Source organism: Podarcis gaigeae (assembly GCF_964106915.1).
Source record: "Podarcis gaigeae genome assembly, chromosome: 7".
In the NCBI taxonomy this organism is placed as follows: domain Eukaryota; kingdom Metazoa; phylum Chordata; class Lepidosauria; order Squamata; family Lacertidae; genus Podarcis; species Podarcis gaigeae.
Window position 1 is genome coordinate 41,697,833 of NC_139683.1, and position 23,291 is coordinate 41,721,123.

The 23,291-nt window shown below is 38.4% G+C and overlaps 1 protein-coding gene across 3 annotated transcripts in view; it reads left to right on the forward strand.

Annotated features, from left to right (window-relative positions):
- Positions 1 to 23,291, forward strand: part of NOL4 (nucleolar protein 4) — a 115,029-nt gene that overhangs the window by 88,618 nt on the left and 3,120 nt on the right. For 2 of the 3 annotated variants that reach the window (XM_083747787.1, XM_083747789.1), the window contains exons 7-10: positions 2,750 to 2,929; positions 3,640 to 3,831; positions 13,918 to 14,031; positions 19,802 to 19,982. In XM_083747787.1, coding sequence (XP_083603913.1) covers positions 2,750 to 2,929; positions 3,640 to 3,831; positions 13,918 to 14,031; positions 19,802 to 19,982 — 667 coding nt within the window. The remainder of the gene's footprint in view (positions 1 to 2,749; positions 2,930 to 3,639; positions 3,832 to 13,917; positions 14,032 to 19,801; positions 19,983 to 23,291) is intronic. The other variant, XM_083747788.1, reaches the window with a different exon arrangement.

The window sequence follows — 23,291 nt, forward strand, 5'->3', positions numbered from 1 at the left end:
CCAGCTTCTTTACAAGAATATCATGGGGCACCTTGTCAAATGCCTGCACCTTGTCAAATGCCTTGCTGAAATCAAGGTAGGCTACATCCACTGCGTTCCCTTCATCTACCAGGGTTGTAATTCTGTCAAAAAACGAGATCAGGTTAGTCTGACATGACTTATTTTTCAGAAATCCATGCTGACCATTGGTGATCACAGCATTCCTTTCTAGGTGCTCACAGGCTAGGTGCTCTAGGTGATAATGTAGAAGAGGCCATATGAGCAGATATGGATTGCATTATAATAAGGTACACCTGTAGGTTTGCTGGCCTCACTTCCATCTGGTCAGACTGTTTAATAAACCTGTTGCATTACCAGCACCTGTATGGAGTCCGACTGAGTACTGAAGTTTAACAAACACAATAGTGCTTCCAGTTACTAGTCTTAGGCGGGTGTAAGCAAGTAAAATCTCACATTCCTCCAGGCTCCCCATATCCATTTATGTTATAGTGTAAACAAAATTAGGAGAACTGCCTACTGTTATTCTGATTCTGCATAGTCCACTTTCTGCTATTCAGGAGGAGAATGCAGAGCAGACACAATGCTGATAACTGGTCAAAGGCTAGAAATTGGACCAGAAGGAAAACATGATAGTTTAGTCAGTTAAGCATGAGACTTTTAATCTTAGGGTTGTGAGTTTGAGCCCCACCTTGGACAATTCTATGATTCTGTGAGAAAGAGGGTTAAAAAATTGAAATGCAAAGAGGCAAAAAAAAGAAAGAAAGAAAAGAACTGAATGGTTTTTATGGCCTGTTTCTCTCCACTCACAACCTGTCTACCCATCCCATTCTGAGCACTTAGAGACTCCTCATTTCCAGATACCAAGTATTCTCTGCTTTTTAAAAAAAATCTCTTTACTTAATCATTTCTGTGCTTCCTATTCTTGCCTTTGAACAGCAGGAAGTGGGAGGAGGGCTGAGAAGATGCATCATACCTCCAACTAAAGGAATGGCGCAGTACTGTACAATACAAATAGGCCCAATACAAATTAGTCACAGTGAGACTCCAGCACAGCCTTCTAGAGGTGGTTCCATTCCTAAATCACAGATCTGCAGCGGAGATCCTCCATCTTGGTTGTACATCATCGCAACTTACCCACGCTGATGTTCATATCTCATAAACTGGCAGAGATGCAGCCACTTTATATGTTCTCTAAACACATCAATTGGTACATATGCATCTTTTAGCTATATTGATAGAACTGAATGTGTGTTTTGGCTTGTATTGGGTTGCTGTGCAAAATATACAGAAAGAGTTCCATCCAAAATCTAAATCTGTTAGGGGAAAACTGTAGTATCTGATTCTGTTGGTAGTTGCCAAGTTTTGGGCACTCTGAGTGAGTAATTGTTTAATGAAATGGACACATGTGATTTATCCAGCAAGCTATTGATTCCATCCTAGAGGAAATTATGAATCCTGATGAATGAAAAGCTTTGCAGAGAAAACAAAATGTTTTACTTTTTCTCTCTCACAGCTTTAAAATTTGTTTTATTAAGGATATTTCTATATTGCTTTGTATATAAAAATACATTTGTGCGGTAAAGAGAAAACTAAAACAACAGTTAAACAACTACAAGTGTTACACAAATATACACTGTTGGCAATTTGAAGGTGACAAAACTTCTAGTATACAGTCGGTGAATTTGGTAAAATGAAAGGATCAATCTGCATGTTACAATTTCCAGAATTAAATGTAGTTTACAGAAACTTAAATAAGTGTGCATTGTCATTAGCAACTGAAATATTGAATGGCTTCTCTTCTTTCTGCCTTGTTTTTTTCATGTATGTAATTGGTACACACACACACACCTATTAGTATTCTGGGAAAGCTATCAAAACAAACTATTCTATATACTAAAAGAGAACACCTTTTGAAATTGGATTAGCATAAACATACTACTTATAAGTCAGTTTTTTCCATGTTATAGTTGGTTAACTGTACATAATGGGAAGTTACTTATGAAAAGATTTCTCTTTGTTTTACACACCCCTGTTTAAGAAAAAGAATGTTTGTTCAACATGACAACTATTTAACTTTGCAGAAAATGAAATATTAACTCTAAACTTTGCAGTCATGTAGAGGAAATTGCAGATGAAATGAAGACATCTGAGGCACTTTTCACTTTTATTATATAGGAGGGGAAAGAGAGAGAGAGCGCTAAATGTAACTGGAATGCCATTTTTATAGTATGTATTGTAATAAGGACCCCTTTCATGAACATGAAACACAGGTGTATCATGCCAGTTATGAAGAGCACAGGCATGTATAATTTTTGACTATATTTTGAAGGTAAATCCCTCAAACAACAATAAGAGCAACTAGCTATAAGAAGAATTCCCAGATACTGTTTTACCTTAGGCTGGACTCTGATTCCATGGCAGAACTGGAATATTAAACTTAGTTCTTAACAAGTCCAAATTAATCATCCTGTCCATTGGATCACATCGGCTCTCTTCTTCCCAACTTCTGAAGTGAATGTTATGGCTAAATTGTGCTTTTTTTAAAAAAAAAAAAAATATTACTCATGAACTGTACAATTACATGCTGCCTTACTCTATAGCCCTATACAAAGAGTTCTAGAACACAATTTCTATTCAAAAAAGTCCATTTGGGGAATCTGTTAGTATGTAGAGAATGCAAGGATTTGTTGAGGTTGAAGCAGGTGATTTCCTCAGACACGTTTTACAAAATGGCTTCCTTTATTCCTAGTCACCTGCCCATAGCTATTCAAGCTATGATTCTGGCAAGAATGAAAGCATGGACAGAGGTGCAGAAGACCTCTCCCTGAACCGTGGAGAAGAGGACGAGGATGATCATGATGAACACGAAGATGCTGAGAAGGCCAATGAGTCGGATGGCGTAGAAGCGGAGCGCCTGAAAGCTTTTAATGTGAGTTACATGGAGCTTTATGCCCTTCAGAATTTTATTTTCTTATTTGTGGCATTTATTATGGGTATATGTGGCAGTAAAAGAGGTACACTAACTTTATTAGAAGGGGGACCTCCCTCCCTCCGTGCACATTAAAACACTTGGAAACAGACACCAGTTCACCAGATTTAGAGGTTTAACGTATATTTACCTCAGTTGTGTGTTTTGTGTGTGTGTGCATGTTTGCTCAGTGGACAGCAGCAGTAGGGACTAGGGGGCTGCAGTGTAGTTCCAGGAGTGTATTCCAGCTGCCAGCTATTTTCTATTATTTTCCAGATTTATATAATTTTGCATGACAACGTACGCAAAAATTGCTCACAGCAGGGGAAGAGTAAGAGACACAGTTCAGTATAACAATGTAGGCATCCTACTGCATTGTTAATAACAGACATGAAAACAGTGCCTGTTTTCACAATCTGTGTTTTATTTCCCTCACAATTTCTATACACTACAGCCTAATCTTTTCTTGTCTTTTTTTTGTCAATCCTAAAACAAAATCCTTGCTTGCTTAGCATTTCTGACTTTCCATTACAAAGCTCTTCACTGTGTAAATAAAGAAAAATAAAAATAAAGAAAATGTCTTCCTCTCTGTAACTGAGCCAGGAAGCTTAGAAAGAGAAGAGAACACCACCCCTCCAAAACCTTCTCCTCTGTCTCCCTCTTGCCAACAGATGTTTGTCAGGCTGTTTGTAGATGAAAACTTGGACCGAATGGTCCCAATCTCTAAGCAGCCCAAAGAAAAGATCCAGGCTATCATTGACTCATGCAGGCGACAATTCCCTGAGTACCAAGAGCGTGCCAGAAAGCGTATACGTACTTACCTCAAGTCCTGCAGGCGGATGAAAAGGAGTGGTTTTGAGATGGTGAGTTTTGATCTAAAAAAAACCCCAGCCCTAGTTTCCATCAAAAACCCCATATGTAAATCCATGACACTATTTTGTTTTCATCTTAGTGTCTCTTTTTATTTGTATTTTTGGTAATGTCAGGTCAGAGGTTATTCTTCCTCCTTTCATATTACCTGGATCCCCCCTCCCTTTCTCCAGTGCATTTGAAATGCCTTCAAAAATGCAGCTTGCAGTTATTTCAAATAGAAATTCATTTTAAAAAATGAAGAGCTCCTCAAGATGTAAAGGAACAAGCAAAAGAGAAATAAGGCTTGTTTATTTTTGCGGGGTCATCATTCTGACTCCTGTAGAGATGATATAGTGGCCTGAATCTATAGGTACACGTTGGTAGTAGTGGGATGCATATGTGAAACTGGACATGCCATGTACACATGGCTACCTACTGATTATCTTTAGGATGGAATGTCAATCTAGTCAATCTAGGCCTTCCTCCCAAGCATATGATATACACATTCCAAGCTGACAGATCTGATCATGTCGTCAGGGATTTGCACATATTTCATGATGCAGCAGTGAGAATCATGGGTCCAGCCATTGGTGGTGGGTGAGTCAATGTAGCAAGGGAATCTTTCTATATTTTGGAATGGGCGTATTAATTGTTGCCCTGTTGTCATAATTACCACAACATTTGTCAGAAACATGAAAACTGCTTTTAATGGTGCTTATGCTACAATCACACATACATTTTGCATTTTACCAAATCAATGTAGCCTAAGCAATGTAAGACTATAGAAAAACACTTAGGATCAAATTAATATGCTTTCAGCATTTTCAAAATTATTTAAAATTACTCATTGTTTGTCACCCTGGGCTCCTTTGGGAGGAAAGGCAGGATATAAATTTACCAAATAAAGTTTTGCTTTATAGGATTAAGATTTTAAGGGATCATTTCTTAATTGCAACATTAATATCACGGGGAGCTTTTTTAACCTTTCTAATTTCTCAAAGAAAGTGAGAGAGAAATGAAAAAAAACACCATTTTTTTTTGTTGCCATGATCGAACACCAACTAAATGTTAAAATACCACACCACACACATCCTTTCCCATTATAGTAGAAAAAAAGAACTCCTGTGAAAATTATCCCAGCATTTCCATTAAAAGTCCTAAAACAAACCTCAGACCCTTCCTTTCATAACTTTCAAACATCATCTACCTTTTAAATATCATTTTAAGAAATACATCCAAAAAACCATATTTTATATAAAAGCAATAAATCAGTCTATATTTTGTCGCTCCTTCCTTCCTTCCTTCCTTCCTTCCTTCCTTCCTTCCTTCCTTCCTTCTTTCCTTCCTTCCTTCTGATGTCCATTCATTGTTCCAGAACCTTAAATGACTGTGTTCAAAACCAATTGCGACATCTGCTGAAATCACTAGCTTAGGACAAAAGTGAAAATGCAGGAAGTCCTATTTGTACAATTGATGCAAGTCAAGTCAGCTTATGAACAAGGGAACTATAGATTGAAAGGGAGCAGAGACCATGAAAAAATATCGGATGTGAAAATCTGATTGTTGAGTTATATTGTGTTTTGAAATATTTGACGGGCAATATATTATTGAAGTCTAGTAAATAGTGTAGTTTTACATTTGTTTTATTTGAATTAAGTTATTTATAAAATGAAAAGTCTTTGTGCAACTGTCTGATCTTGGTAACTTTGATTAATCTTATCTCACAACTTTATACACTGCTCTAATATCGGTACAGATGGAGTATAATATATATATATATTTACAAAGAAGTAATATTTTTCCTGTCTTATATGACCAAATTTCATACACATGTTCACATCACTGAACAATTACAAACATGAATGATCCCAAAAAGGCCTGTGCTTGTTTATATCTCTACATAACTGTCCAAATAAAAAAGCATGTAGGGGTAGCAAGTGTTTCAGGTCTGATGTTGCCCCATGAAAACACAGGACTAATCTCCTTCCCTCATGCATGTGGAAGTAGCTGTGTCCAAAAGCTGTTGCCATAGTTGAGTGAAAGCAAGCAAAGTCTTCTCCTGAGCAGAGTGTACACCTCCCTGTCTTACGTTCCTTATTTCAGCAGCATCATTGCATAACAGTAGCAGTTGCAAATGAGGCTGAGAGACCAGATCCTCAACTGTGGAGACTGTATGAGAAACCAGAGTTAGACCTTTGGTTTATCTAGCTCAGAATCATCTACTCTGATTGGCAGTGGCTCTCCATGATGCTTCACAGAGGTTTTTCATGATCATATTGTCTGAAGTTCTTTTAACCGGAGATGGTAGGGATTGAATTTGGCACCTTCTATAAGCAAGATGCATTGAAATATGGTCCTTCCCTTAAGATAGACTAGTGGAATAGAATGTGAATGGTCACTTCCAGTTTGAAAGATGAAGATGGGCAGACATTCTAAATGGTAGTGAAACCTAGTTTGAACACACATCCGCTGCATCCTGAGGCATTTGCTGTCAGGACAGAGAGACCATGTTCAGTAAGCCCTATACCATGGCTTATAAGCTGATTGGGTAACTTTGCTCCTCTCCCCCGTGCTGTGGAAGTTTATGTCTTGGCGTGATATGTGAACATGGCCTCCATAGACTCTCTAGGTTTCATAAAGACTTTTTGGTGGTTTGCTTGAGGGGCTTATTATTTGAAGGGCACTACACAAACCGTCTGCATAGGTCAGTTTCAATTTGATAGATTTGGCAGTGTTGCAAAGACAAACAGGAATAGTATTTCTTTTCACTTGTTATTACATTTCATCAGCTAAAGCTTGTTTCGAATCCTGATGATTAATATATGTCAATATGAAGAAATACAGAATTAAATGCTTGTAAAACATATCATTTTGAAATGTCTGGTGCTATCTAGATTGTAATCTTAATTTGTTTCACTGTAATGACATAACTGAAAGGTAATTAGAATACAAGGAGCAAAGTTGTTTAACTGACTGCTTATTTAATATCACTTAAAACGCAGGAATGGTGACTATATAACTGTATCATTATGGTAGTAAGGCGTTACAGTGAAATTTCTACAGAGGTCTGGGCATAAATTCAACTTTTCACATGATTCAGTTGATAAATCTTTCTGAAAATATCAGAACAATTAAAATTGTTTATAGGACATGTAGCATTTCAGGTGTAATTATGGAACAACCACCATGACTTGACACTCTGGAAGATGTAAATATATTAATTAGTGGAAGGTGTGTCTTGCTCTGATCTACCTCAAACCATATCATGTATACCAAGTGTAGTAGAAAAATATACATCTTTCTTTTAGTTTATGAAATACAATAGGGATAAAATAATATAAATTCTGAAGCAATTTCTTTGGGTGTCAATGTATATAACACAGCAACAGGTTATCATACTGCTTTTATTTTGAACAGCACCATTAGGATCACAATGAAAATGGATGCAAAAACTATCTGAAGAAATGAAACAAACCTGCAGAACCATTTGTCAAAGCACAGGTTTCAGATCATCATGATAGACCAGCGATGGTTCCTTCCTCAGTTGACCCATGCAGATTGGCTGAGATGAAAGGACTTATAGTTCCCTCACCATTCAGCAAACTATTAATCTAATGACCAGGCAGGGGGCAACTTGCACTCCCATTAGTGCACTGGGCTTTACTGTCTTTACTTTTATACTTTTTGTTGCTTCTGCGAAATTTGGGGGTGGTTGTTTGGGGAATTGATCAGTGCCCCAAACTGGGGATTAGCCACTCCTTTAGTAAGCAGAAATATCAGTAGCAAGTTCCATAATGGACCAAATATTGGGGCTAGTACTGGTCATAGTGTGCATGGCTTTCTCATTATTATAATTATAATTAATTAAATTTCTATACCGTGCATCCAGGGATCACAGGACAGTTTATAATATAAAAACACAAAAATACATAACTGTATCAAACAAAAACAAAAACCCCGCCCCAGTTTAAAAGGCCATAAATTGCTTCATTAGACAAAGACCTGGTTGTTGCAGTCTTGGAAGGTTGAGTTTTATATGTCCAAACATTTTTTTTTCTTTTTAAGAAGAGGCAACCTACATTAACATATTAATCAGACTATTTTGGTCAAAGATTCCTAGCAGAGTTTTATTTATCATTCTTCTAATAGTTATTAAGGAATTGCAGTTTCTGTGCCTGAAATATCTTGCTACCATATCCATTCAGATATTGGTGATAAATATATGGTTGCTCTGAGAAAGAAAATGTGTTCATCTGTTCCTGTTCTGTCTCAGGAACAGAATTCAAAACAAATAATGCAACTTCAACCTTTCACTCTTTTTTCAAAAGCACATTTCAGTAAGCAGCCTAGAGTTCAAACATTCTCTATCAAAGAATGATCCTGAAATCTTCAGGTCACCAGGGAGAAATTATTTTGTAATACTAAAAAAGAGGGGATTCTGCAACTTATTCTGAACTGGTAAATAAGATCTGGCCTTCAGATAATAGCCTCATTATTCTTCCCCTGCAGGGGGACATCTGGAAGAGAGTTCTTAACTAAAGGCCTTCTTTCTCATTAGTATCTGCCCATCTCACAGGAAATAATTAAGGCAGTTGATGGGGGAAATGACAAAAAATGTGCCTTTTGGATGACATCTGCTCTAAGTATCTTTAAAGTTTTGTTGCTGCTATAATTTCCTACCTAAAAAAAGAATGTCATGTTCACACATTCATATCTGATGACCATCATCTATATGAATCTCTTCTAAGAAAAAACACACTAGTATTGATAATATAGAAACTGTTGGCAATACTAGGAGTTAACTAATTTCTGAGATAAGGGCTTCGATACCACCTTGAAATAGTTTCACACAAAGTCAACAAAAAACACAGCCTCAGTACAGCTAAAGGTAAAGGTAAAGGTACCCCTGCCCTCAGTACAGCTACAGGTGTCCTATTTGTTGAGTAATAAAAGGCAAACATCTTAGTAGATCTTTCCTCAACCAACAACAGAAACACAACAGTTTGACAGAGCTGTTCCTGAGATGAGTAAAATACATATCAGCCTAACGTAAATTCATACTCACTTCAAACTGTGCATTTGTGTGTGTGTGTGTGTGAGAGAGAGAGAGAGAGAGAGAGAGAACGCGCACATGCATGCACTCAAACACTTTTACCCAAGGCTGTACCTAAATCTCATTTAACTTAATGAAACCATGAGGAACATGTGACTTCTGGCTTGCCTTGGGAAGACTCAGTTAACAATACAAACCTTCTCCATATATACAGTATTCTGCATTCATTTACCTGTTGACGATGGCTGCTTGCCAAGCCCTTCTTCACACTTCCCTGCCTTTACAAACCACCAGCCTTGTCTGAACATCTGTCTCATGAAAAGATCACATCAACGTATTATGAAATCCTAAAGCACAAATCTCAGGAGATATACCTGGCATATTATCCAGCCCTTGCCCTGTCAGATTGTGTATGTCTTTACTTTTACAAGTCACCCTACTCATTTCACTGAGGCAAGAATACATTGGGACAGGATTTGGCATTATGTACATGCACAGCAGCAGGAAAGAGGTTACTAATTGGTCTACATGTGTTTGTTGCCTCTTTTCCTTCTGTAACTACATTTTTTGGCTGTATGGTAATCTTGGGCAATTATTGCTGCTGTACATCATATAGAGCCTAGATAATTGTGCTAAACATGATGTGTGTGGCAAATAGACACACACACACCCTTTTGTCTATTATAAGTAGAATACTGTCTGGAATGAGAACATTAGAATTGTAAGCAAAGTGGATTGTGCGTTAAACTAAATTTCTTTTTTTGAAAATTAAACGTGTATTCTCTAATTAATTTGCATTGTAGGTCCTCCATCAAAATAATGCTATAACCTATTGTGCCTCATCCATCCCTCCACTCCCCGTCTGGTTTTGCCAACAGTTACTGAAATTTTGCTTCTTCCATTTATTCTCAGACAAGAATGAATGAAAAGCATTACAAATGATGTCAAAATGCAGTGCCGCTGCAAGTCTTAAAATGACAAATCCTTTTATATATTTACCAGGGATATGAGGGCTTATTACATTAGAACAATATCAGGACATCCAACAGAGTGCAGTGCTGTTCTTCAGTTTGTAATGCAGAATGTTGCTCAAACATGCGCATTGTGCTACTTTACACTGCATGCTTTACAGTACAGTATGAGAGAGTGTTTTAATATGCCTCTATTCTCAAGAATCCTTTTTCAGTCTTAATTCTGTAACAAGATGTTGGTGAGTATATTCATGTTCTGCTTGAGGTATTCTGGTTTCATTGACAAAATATTTTATTAGACCTTTGAAGTTGTACTTATTATGCATAAAACAGAAGATCCACTGTGTATTCCATAACTAGAATCACTAAATATCTGTTTTTTAAGTACAAAATGTTCCTTTGAAGAACATGTTGGCAGTTTGAGAGAAGGTTTAGATCCCAAATATACATGTGGTAGAAATAATGCTTTGAAGTGGATGGTGCTGTTTGGACACAAGCACATTTACATATAGAACTGAAAAAGAAATGCTTAGTATGACTTGTAGAAATTTGCTGATGATTTTATACATTCAAGCAAATGAGGTAACACATGCCATATAGGTTTCACTATTAAAACTAGCGTCTGATGTGCAGCACATCAACCAATGGGTGCCCTATATGTAATTATTTTATTGCAATGTTTTATAGAAGTTTCCCTGGCTGCCACTTGAGAGACTATTATATAAAAAATTATTACACCCCAATCTCAAGTATTTTTACTACGAAGTAATTACCACTGCCAAATGAACAGATTCAGAAGCTCAGACTGAACCTTCAACACCAGGCAATATTGATTCTTTTTAGGGGGAGCAGGAAATTCCCTGATACCCAGTTTACAGCCTTTTTATAATTTTGTATGTGTGCCATTCTACTTAGATTCTTGAGTGACCTTCTGCCAAATTGGCTATAACTGTTTGTTTCATATGTGTTACTTTCGGTATATTATTTAATGATCCTGTGATGCAAATAGATGTCTTTGGATGAATCAAAGTATCAGCTTTCTTATAGTATTATTTGGGTTTTTAAAAAAATTAAAAATACTGTTTAGTGGACTCAGCATGAAACAACATCATTTGAAGGGTGCAACACATGATTTACTGTGCGGCCACCATAATGTAATATCAGAAAATAAAACACAGTAAAATCGTGATCAGCCACCAGAGTCATATGTTCTTTGAGACTGGATTCCAGCGTCAGTCTACAATGCTCAAGGCTGATATTTGTGATGGGCATTGACAGTAAGAAGCTGGAGGGTACCATGAGGATGCTCAAATCTAACTATAGGCTACACTCCCATACATACAAACCTGGGAGCATGTTGAACATATAAGACTGAACTGTTATTGACCATCTTCATTTTAAATGAAAGCAATGAACTAAAGTAGAGAGTACAACTGTATGTTTCCCTATATGCACAACATTTCAACAGATGCTATAAAATTGATAGATTTTTACAGGGGAAATACATGGACTTTCCCTCTGAAACATCTGCTCTAATTTTAAAAAACAAAAATATTTCAAAGTTATAGAATAAAATTGAAATACAAAAAAATTGAACATTCATCTGTCCTGTTTAAATTTAAAGCAGAAATAAAAGGGTAGCTACCAATACTACTACTACATCAGATTTCTTACCTGCACTTCATTATGAGTCCTCACCATATTGCAATATAGTGCAATATTTGTATTTAAAATATAGAATTATTTAGCACACAATCCAGCCCAAAGTAGATTAAGCTTCAATTTAAATGAGTATGTTAACTACATGCTAACCTCAAAGGGCCTTAAGAGTATTTAATTTGGACTGATTCCTATCTCACATATGGTATTTGTGAAACCAATTTCCTCTATTTACAGTATAAACTGTCCCAAACTTTGATAAGCAGTCGTGATTGTACACTTCCAACAGCTCCAGCTTATTACAAATGGGGTCTTCTATTATTATTATTATTATTATTATTATTATTATTATTATTATTATATTATTATTATTATTATTATTATTATTATTATTATTTCTACATCATGTTTCAATAGTTAAGTGTAATTTTGATTATTTATTTACCATCATTTATGTCCAACAAATAATTTAAACACTACTTAAGTGAATGGAATGGTTCAGACACATTTCAGTGCCCTTTGGATCAGTTATTTATATTTTAATGTGAAAACTGACTCTTTTGTGAAGGGCAAGTAGCAGATATAAGACAGTGTCATTTGTGAGGCAATGGGTCTACATTGAGTATTTCACTGGATGGCTTAGGGGTGACTGAAGATCAACTGTACAAAATATAAGTATTGTCAAACCAAATATAATTGCACGAATAAACAAAAAAAGAGTATTTATCTAAGAATATTTATTCTGATTTTGTATTTCTTTACTTAATTTATATCCTGTATGTTCAGCATAGGTTATGTTTGCAGGGTTGCTAACTGAACAAAAATCAAAAAGTACACTTTAAATAAATAAATAAAACAACAGAGAATGTGTAGATTGCATAGATCATTTTTAGAAGTAAAAGCAGGCTATGTAGATTATCAGTCAAGTATATCAGTCAAGTCAATAGTGGAATTATAATAAAGATGACTAGTACTAATGCACACCCTTAAATTTTTTTTTTGGGGGGGGTTAATTCTTTTGAAGATGGGGAAATTCACAGTCAAGTGGGGGAAATTCACAGTCAAGTGGGTGAACAAACATTACATACTAAGGCTGTCAATCATTACAACTCTCCAGGTAAAATACATACAAAGAATATGTGAGAATGCTTTGCTATGCATTTAAGTAAAAAGGACAGCATGCTTTTCAATGCCAATATGATTATGAAATAAGACTCAAATCAGGCATGTTCCTATAATGGGCCAAATCCAGCATTGTGCTCTTCCAGTCGTTCCGTCTGTTGCAAGCATTCCAGCTTGCCAGATGAAAACACACCATCTCTCCTCCCCTGGCACACCACTCTGGGGGTTCTCACGACACACACACATACCAAGGCAATTTCAGGGGACATGTGAGGGAAGAAGAAGGGGAAAAGAAAGCCCTGTTTCGCAACTGGAAGTCCTGGCGCAGGGCTTCTGCCACTGGTTAGGTGAATCCTGCCCAATGCATCCATAGCACTTACAAGTGTTCACTTCACATTCATCATCTAGCTGTAATGCTTACAACAAGACTGAAAGGTAAGTCAGTAGTTGTGCCACCCATAATTCAGAGGGTGGGTGGCTGAGGCTAAGAGGGAATAACTTACCCAAGGCCACCTGGTGAGTTCATGCAGTGGCGTAGCGTGGGGGGTGTAGGGGGGGCCGGCCGCATCGGGCGCAACATCGGGGGTTAGGGTTAGGGGGCGCAAATCCACGGATTAGGGGGCGCAAATCCACGGGTTAGGGGGTGCAAATTACTTGCCTTGCCCCAGGTGCTGACAACCCACGCTACGCCACTGAGTTCATGGCAGAGGTGAAATTTTAACCAGGGGCTCTCAAATTCATAACTCAGTCTCATATCCACTATATTACACCAGATCTTGTCTGTCATGGGAATATACTAGTGTTTCTTCAAAATGCATCCTTAAGAGCAAGGGTGGCTAAACCTCTTTTGGCCCCAAGGCCATATGCAGCTACCTCAGCACTGTGTCTGCTTGAATTCCCTGCTTTCCTGGCTGCTGCCCAAATCAGTGAGCTGTTGGGGAAATAGGAAACTTTGTTGAGTAGGGCTAGAAGGCCACCCAAACGGGGTTAACCACCCCGGCTTATGAATACCCACGTAAAATACTGGTGGAAGGATGTAGTTGAGGATCAGTGACTGAACTGCAGCTGTAGTCTCTAACTAGTTTTCATTTTTCATTTTGATAACCTCCATTTCCACTTTCTGTTGAAACAAAATACATTTCAATGAACCAACTCTCCAATCTATGTGCTGCTTGTAAAGCACTGTTGTTGACCTGGCAATGATCCTTGTCATTATTCTCTTTCTCCCTTTCTTTCTTTCTTTCTTTCTTTCTTTCTTTCTTTCTTTCTTTCTCTCTCTCTCTCTTTCATAGTCACGGCCTATTCCCTCACACCTTACTTCAGCAGTAGCAGAGAGTATCCTGGCTTCAGCCTGTGAAAGCGAAAGCAGAAATGCTGCGAAAAGAATGCGCTTGGATCGACAGCAGGTATGGGCATGGGGGGTGAAAGACTCATGATCCATATGCAGGACTCAATGGACTGATCAAGCAATAATCACAGACTTTGTAAAATGTGTTCTGTGGAGAAATAAGAGGTTCTCCATAGCTGCTGCAGAGAGAGCAGAAAGTGGTAGCAAGGCAGATGGGCTTCAAAATGTTTGTTTTCTGGCATGCTCAGCTGTCAGTTTAATTGTGAATACCAACGTGTAGCATGGCTGAAGAACATGCTGTGAGCTCTTCTTTATATCAGATCTGCCTCCAGCCTTCATACTGATCATAGTTTATAAAAAAGGTAAAATAATGTTAATTAAGATAAATTTGTGTTCATTTTATAATGTTCATCTTTTGAGGTTTATAAATACCAGTTTTTAACTGTTTTCATCAAGAATTTCAATGTTTTGTTTTATATGTTTGTAAACCTCTTAGAGGTTTTCTTACAAACAGGTATATATTTTTTGTTAAATACATAAAATAATCACAAACTCACATAGTGGGCAAATATAATATAGCAATAATAATGTACAGCATTATTAAGAATAAAACTCTCAAATGTGCATTTGTATTTTTGCAATTGCAGCAATCCAGTAATTCTAAAGAGCTATTTCTGTTTAGAACAGTTCAAGGATATTTTCAGCTATACTGTATCTTAAATCCCTTTCCCCTCAAAATTACATAATTCATAATGAGTTAGACCCAGTCTTGTGATTGATGGAGTTCTGTTCGTGTCCAAAAGCATGGGGGACTATTTCCCCCCAGTTCCCTCTGTTCTGAAGGAATATGGCCTTCTTCAGTAACATGAGAAGTAGTGTACAGTCATACCTTGGGTTGAAGTAGCTTCGGATTGAGTGTTTTCAGGTTATGCTCCGCGGTGACCCAGAAGTAACGGAACACGTTACTTCTGGGTTTCGCTGCTTGCACATGCGCAGACGCTCAAAATGACATCACACGCATGCACAGAAGCGGTGAATCGTGACACGCACAGATGCGCGGAGGTGGGTTGCGTTCGCTTCAGGATGCCAACAGGGCTCTGGAACAGATTCCGTTCGCATCCAGAGGTACCACTGTATGAGGAAGTAGCAGGAAAGGATGAATATCACCTCCCTCCTTTCTACAATAGGGAGCCTCCTTAGTCACTTCCATAAACAGAAAAAGCTGTTCACAGACTGACCAGTCTAGATCCAACTCATTATGTGTATTTTTACATGCGCCGTGGGTTACTACATTGCTTTTTTCTAAGTAGACCAACTCTTAGCCATTTGGAAGGATAGCAAGAATATTATTATTTATCACATTTAAATTGCAGTCTTAAAACATTTTCCTGCAAATAAATGCCATTTAAATCAGTGGGACTTACTTCCAGGTAGACATGCATAGAATTGTGCTATTAAACACTTCAGCATCCCAGACATAAACCTTGGGATGGGGACCAGATAGGATTTTTTTCCATTTGGCAAATTGGCACTGGCCACTTGGTTTTCGCCTACCTCTTAGCAATTGTCACAACTTTGTAAGGTTTGGCGGTTAGGCATTGGCTTATTGTTGAGTGGGAGAGGGGAGGTCGGCCATCGCCTGCCCCTCCATTGTCCAAGGGTATTCCGTTAAAGGAATCTAGGGCCTGGATCCTGTGTGAAGTCCACTTGAGGAGCTAGGGCCATGTCAAGCCTCTGGGAATACTGGGGGAGATGCAGGTGGGTTCCCCTGAAGCAGCTCCCCTTTGGGTGGTTTACCCTTACAGACTTCCTGCAAAGGGGGCAGGAGTCTGATATAGTCTTTTGCCAATGCCTAAGCCAATACCGCTCACATTTCCTGTAATCAGTAAAGTTGTGGCGAAAATTTGCCCAATAACCTTAAACAAAAAATCTGTGTCTGTGTGAATTTCTTTATTCTAATGGGGGGGGGGGGTTGGCTTGAGGGTGCTGACACACAATCAGGGTGCCATTACAACGTAGTCTAACACCTGTTTGAAGATGCCTTAGTAAATCATGCTATGCTTGATATAGCAGCAGCCAGTGAGGAGGGGTGGCACTGGAGGAGATATAATGTTGCTACTGGAGCACTCACAGCACCCCAGCCCTGCCACTGCATTCACCTGGTTTGCAGGGGACCTGGTATGCTGCCATGAGGCCAGGACTATGGCACCACCCCTACCTACTTCTAGTTTGATAGAAAATGAGAAGAGAAAACCACTAGACCTCCAAACTTATGAATACAAGGGGGCTAATTGCCTGAGATAAAGTTTGCACTGCAACCAGAACAAGTATGATTTTGCCTGGAAAATTATTCCATCTATTCACTTAGGGTATGTAGCAAACTCAATTTATGTTGGCTCCTTGAAAAAAAAGAGGGGGTGGGGTGGGGTGGGGCAGATTTTACATGGGTCAAAATATACTGAGTTATTCAGTTTAACTGCCTCATGATACTGTGGGGTTAATGCATTTTTATTCTGGGAGCAGATAATGATCTCAGAACACTTAGTGTTAATGGGGTTTAATGAACCAAAACAAGAGCCAAACAGCATCTAGTCCCTGTTTAGAAATAAAAATTTCCATCTCTACTGATCACATCAACTCTATAACCTTATTGAAATTGAAAGGAATTCTTGGGCACTATGATATGCCAAAACACTATTCCGTAATTTGAGCTTTCAAGTTTATTGCTCATAAAATTTAAACAAGGTCAAGCCCAGAAGAATTAAAACTAATGAAAAACACAAGATTGTGTCAAGATATTTTTACTAGTCTATGTGCAAAAAATGACCCCGTCCAATGAGACTGGGAACACTAAACTGAATACCCCCAATCCTGTTCCAGTTATACACAGCTAGTAACATGCAATAATTGATGGAACTGGAAGAGGATATGCATTCCCACCTACATGAAAAATGCATCCTTCCAGTTCGATTCTTGCACCAGATGTGCTTTCTTTAGAATTCCTAAATACAGTGTCTCTTTTTGACTTTCCAAAACAATACACCGCACTTCCTCTAACGATATTGAGTGGGGAGTCTATTCTGGAATCTAAAATAGAATCTAAAAGATTTCATTCAGCTGTTAATAAAACAGATTCAAAATTAAACTATGTAATAAATCACTTTAGATCTTTTAGAGCAGGTTAGACTGTTATTGATGCAATTAGCTTAGGATGGTGTATGCACTCACTGTGGCCACAGAATTGATAGAAGACCTCTTAAATGTTACCACATATCCTTCCTGCCACATATTCAAGGGTATAAAAAAATTGGGTGAGTGATCTTTGATAAGGTTAGGTTTAGGCAGGAAGTTGGACTTGATGGTGCATTTTGTCTATTCCACATTTCTATGACTCCCTGTGATTTAGTGGTAGTTTTTAAAGTGCAGGAGCCCCATAGCCTTATGTGCAAGGAGAGTTCATAGACATGCTCCCAATGAAAGTCCAAAAATACAGGCAGGCGTGTTGATCCACAAATGCACATTCACACAAACACATGCAAGTGCATAATTTATTATGATCAGCTGATAGTCAGAATGGTGAACTTACAAAGGATGGTGTAGTTGTAAGCATATTGGAATTTTGCTATGGAGATAATAGATTCACACCCCTGTGTATTAAAAATATCAAACTGTAAATTCAAAAAAAGCCTCAGGTCACATCTGGAAATCAGTGTAGCTGTTATGCCATTAGGAGCTATTCTCTTGTGTGGTGTTATGCTGTTTTCATGAGGGAGGAAATAGTTCCTTTTAACAAAGTAAAAATATGCATATATGTATGAAGAGAAATTTGAATGATGGCAATGATAGTTGATATGTGTTGCCTGCATAGTCTTAGTTCAGGAAGCAGAAACAGATGGCATCAGCCTTCCCCTTACAGGGAACCCAAATCTCAATAAAAATAATACTTATGTAAGTTGTATTGTTTGCAGATTACTGTAAAAATATGAAAAAGGGAGTATATTATTACTACTGTATAATTTAGCACATGCAGTGATCTCAGAGTTGCCAAAAACAATACTTCAGCAACCAAATGTCTGAATAAACAGGAATGCTTTCTAAATCCTCCTGAAAGCTAATAATGATAGAGACAGGTGCACCTCACTAAGGAGGGCATTATACAACTAGGGAGACACCACCTAAAAGGCCCTGTCACACGTCAGTGCCAACCAGGCAGCCCACAGTAGTGGCACCACCAACAAGGTTACCTGCCAATGGAATGCAACTGTAACGCAACAATATCAGACTATAACCCACTGTAGAAAACAATACTGATGGCATTATTGTTTACCAAAACTTGTCAGAAGCCTTTACTCCGCTTTCAAAAAACCATCAGAGGTTGGTTACCCACCTCCTTAGGAAAGAGAAAAATATAGGGTGGTTGCTGAAAGAGCCCAATTTTGAGCTACTACTGTCCAAAACTGCCTCAAAGATGTCACAGACAGTAAGGCCTGCTAACAAGACCAACTGGTGAGTGGGTTTATACAGGAAGCACTCCTTAAGAAGTCTTAAAGTACAAAGCTTTTAAGACATGGTGGATTATATTCACTCCAGCTTTATGTTTATGACATATGGAACCATGAGGTGCATCTCTATGGGCCTTTCTACATTCAATGAACATGTGGAAGAGGGAATAGGAGAATGCAGAGAATTGCCCTTAGTGAGATGGGAACTCTTGCCCTTTGTCAGGCACAGAAAATATACAGCTGAATGTGAGGGGCAAGGAGGTGTGATCCAGCCCACATAGTCCCTTCACAAATTAAATGAACTCTGATAGCAAATTGGTGTGTCACAGGGCATGAGAGCCAGATCATTTAAAGTTCCTTACAGACCCATGATTCTATGATGACTTTCCTACCATTATTTTTTACCACTTCCTAGCACCCATGGAGATGAACTCTCTAGCTGCCAAAGTAATTTTTGCTTATTGAAAGAATCTCAATTGATTCTTCCAGCAAAAACTAATATAATATATATATATATATTCTTTGCCTATCACTTATACCTGCATTTATTGCTGAGTTTCCCATGACACAAAACAAAGAGCAGGAGTGGGGAACTGGATTGGTGGGCTGAATTCTGATCTCCCCAGAATTATTCCTATAGGCCAATTTGACAGGGTGGGGGGCGGGGGTGAGTCTACCCCATGTCAGCCACCTGACATTACCAGGTGAAGCATATTCCCTTACCTATGTAGTTTTGAAATCAGTTTGCACGGACAAATGCATGGTGCTTTGCAGGCACCAACAATCAGCTGATTGGTGATGCCTGCAAACCTTCCTTTACCTGTTCAGTTTGATATCAAACCACATGGGCAAAGTGCCACTGGTCAATGTCTGCAAAGCCCACTTTCAACATAGAACCATATCATCATATGACTTATCAGGTACAGGGCAGGCAGGTGGGGCTTGTGGAAAACAGCCTTGCAGGCCAAATTAGGAATCCTGCTGGGTTCAATTAGGCCCACAAGCCAGAGATTCTCCAATGTTGCTTTTTAGAGCAAAGATGGTGAGCATTGATAGGCTGAATAGAGCTGACTATACTGTAGCTACACTTGTAAATGACAATTTCTGCTACAAGACATCTATAACCTGCCAGAGTTCTCATGTTTTCTTTCTGACAGATAAAAGTGTCAATTAAAAAACTTGTATGTGCTTGTTTCACATTTCCTTTAACCTGTTTTCAAAGTAGTGCAAGGAAAGTCTATTGAATAACAATATAATGTCTTCTTCATTCAAGGAGAAAAATGCAGCAGTGATTTGACACTGTCCGCTGAACCATTGTTCTTGCAGGATGAGACTGCTCCAGCTGACAAACCATATAAACAGGAACCAACCCAGGTCACTTACTCAACATCAGCTGTTTCCAGCACACAGGAGGTGTTGTACATAAATGGAAATGGGACCTACAGTTACCATAGTTACAGAGGGTTAGGAGGAGGTTTGCTAAATCTCAGCGATGCTTCTACCAGCGGTGAGTTTTATTATTATTTTTTACCAGATTTCTGCATTTATATTTGCATGAATGAATCTCTCTCTCCCCCCCCCCCCGCCCCCTGGCCCAATCCTGGCAGTGTTTAAGATGAAAAACATTGCATGTTTTTGTTACAGACTATAAATTATCCAATATATTCCATATCTGTGGACTTAAGTACTCCTGTGCTAATACAGTCTTAATGGGCACAAATTACTTCAGATGATTTTAACCAGCCATTCCTTCTCTGAGAAAACCTATCTCTATATAATACAGTATGGAGAATACTAGCTTAAAGATATTGGATATACCAGTATTTAGAATAAGCATGCACATAAAAGAATGCACTGCTCACTCACATCAAATTGAAAAGGATAAGCATTGCTCCCAGATGTTTCGATTCTTTCGGAACTCATGGAGCAGGGAGTTCCACTTATGGAGAACAGTCACCTTAAAGGGCTTGTTTGTATGCTTTCATTAATACTTCACACACAGAGAGCCTCATGAAGATGTAGGCCTGATTGGCACAGGAGCAAATATAAGTGATTATAATCCCCTTGGTGGTGGTGGTGGTTATTTGCATTATAGCCCACTTTTTTCTTCAAGGAGCTGAATGTAGCATACATGGTTCTCCCTCTCCTCATTTAATCCCCACAACAACCCTCTGAAATAGGTTAGGCCAAGAGTTACTTGCCTGAGGTCAGCCAGTGAGCTTCATAGCTGAATGGGGATTTGAACCCTGGTCTCCCAGGCACTAGTCTGATAGTTGAAGCAGCAACATATTGGAATGACTGCTGCATTTCATCCTGATCCTCATACATGTTTATTCAGAAGTGAGCAGTTAGTTTAATGTAACTTCCTTCCCATCCATTATGCTTAGGACTGCAGTCCTAATGGAGAAAGACAAATGTATTAGACCATTGTTTCAAGTGGTAAAAACAACTATAACACTAAGGCAACACTTATTAATAAAATTTCACCTCTAAGGATTACAAATGAGTGGCAGTGTAATTTGATAATGGATACTGTAACTGTTAGTATTCTTAAACTATAGGTAATTACGCTGATTTCAAAATAAAAGCACAGAGTTTAAAAATCATTTTTGCAGCTTTACTGACTATAATAGATATTCTTATTTCCATTAATTGAGAAACTGATTAAAAAGAAAACACAAAGTATACATATTACGCAAATTTTAAGTAAAGCACCTCAGGACACTGTGGTTTTAAGTGGAGGCGTGGTAGGAGCTCCTTAACCCAGCCCCTGCTGAGAAGAGGAAGAAATGTGCCAGTTTTATTACAGTTCTTCCTAGCCTGGCCAGGCCTGCAAAGATATTAACAGAAATGCAGTGAGTGGAATCTTCCAGTATTCTTCTCCATAGACACAGTGAAAGGTGGTGGTTGCGATTCCCAAAGCATCTGACAGGAAGTGAACCCAAACACCTGCTTGTCTAACATTTTCAGCTGAAAGTAGCACACATAAGCAACATGCACCTTTTTCAATAACAAGGTGGCGCCTTCATCTCCCAAACTGTATCACAGACAACAAAAATTTAAACAAATATCTACTTAGGCTTCTGGATACAAAACCTTTTAATATTCTTCCCTTTCCAAGCTGAGCCCCTGCTCATAGACTGTTTCGGAAAGACTTCTCCGTTTCAGAAAGAGTATTCCGTGCAACAAATAGGGGTCTGCTTTCCCCCCTTGTTTTAAAGAAAGGTGTAAATGGTGTTTATGAATCTAGTTTCATGGTTCTTTGGATCCTGGCCACAGTTAATTCCCAAAACCAAAAAGTTATTTTACATCTTATCACAGTGTCTAGACAGCCTTGCACCTTTTAGAATTATCTATTGCTGTTATAAATTATTGTCTATAATATTAATGATCAACTTAAAGGTAATGGTTGGATTTACCAGGGCCTATTGTCTCCAACAGACTATTAAGTATCCAACTGGGTGTCCCATTCTAGGAGCTGAGGTGGGTTATTGCAGAAATAACTCACATATGGCTTTGCCACTCATGAGCCATCAGTGCTTTGATCAGTGAAATAAGCTGCCGTATCATATATCTGACCTGCATTTTAGAATTCTAAGTAATTGATGCTGCCAATGAGTAATTTATGAGGCAATAACTACCTCATGTTAAATCTTGCAAGTCATTTGTCCAGCAGTGTATTTAATGTCAGATTTACTCAGCAGCTAATATGATAAATGAACGTCTAGCTCTTGGAGGAGATTCGCAGTGCTTGTAGCATTTTGAATGATTTAGTTAAAACAAGAACTACTTAGCTTCCAAAAATATGTGATGTCTATGCAACTTAAATGAATCCATAAACCATAGTCAGTTACAAGTTACAAAATAAATGACTGACTGAGTCACCTCACTGATGGCTAGAGAAATGATATCCAGGGAGCATTGGAAATGATGTGACAGGGAAGATTTTTTAACATCAGGTTTAATTTGCTGCTCTAGAAGAAACTGTACTTCTGTACGCATGAGAGAGCAAGCAATGCTGACTCACAAAAATGTGCAACAAACACTGGCAGTGACTTTTGGAGCTGATTGAGCTACAGATTTTTTACCCCATGCCGCCAGCTACAACAAAGTTCTCTGCCTGCACACCCATACACATGTACCAAATTTCAAGGGGAAATAAATTCAAGTGCCATTGAGAGCCATGCGTCATCATTATTGACTTAAATGATCTCAAGGCCAGCGACCACATACACACACACAAACACCAAGAAAGTAAGGCAGAGGCAAATTACTATGACTTGTATCCAATGCTGTCTGTGCGTACACCCTCAAAGTTTGCACCGAAGGGAAGGAAGACTCCCTAGATTTTGCAGGTGGCCCATATTTCTACTTTTGTGTCAAAACTCGCATTTGAGAGGGGAGTATTTTTAAAAGAAAAAACAATAAATGCAAACCATGCAAAAATAAAAACTGCTTTACATTCTCAAAACACAAATCACAGGCAGCCAAACTAGAAGCCACGTGGGGCTATTTTGTAAGACTCCAGGAAACTGCATTCCCTGAGGCTGGCCCAGAAATTTACTGCTTGATGAAACTGGGAACCCTGTACCAATCCTCTGGATGCTATCTATTTGACATTGCCTTTGTTATTATGATGATTCACATCATATCCCACTGTGCCTATGGAAAGCTCTAAATAGTTTACATAGGGTTTCCAGGCATTCTTCTATATAGGCACTCGTCAGGCTGAGACCCCATTGTCTTTATAAATGCAGCATCATACGCCCTCTGGCTCAGAATACAGTGGGTGAGTGTGGGCTAAGGGTGGAGGGGA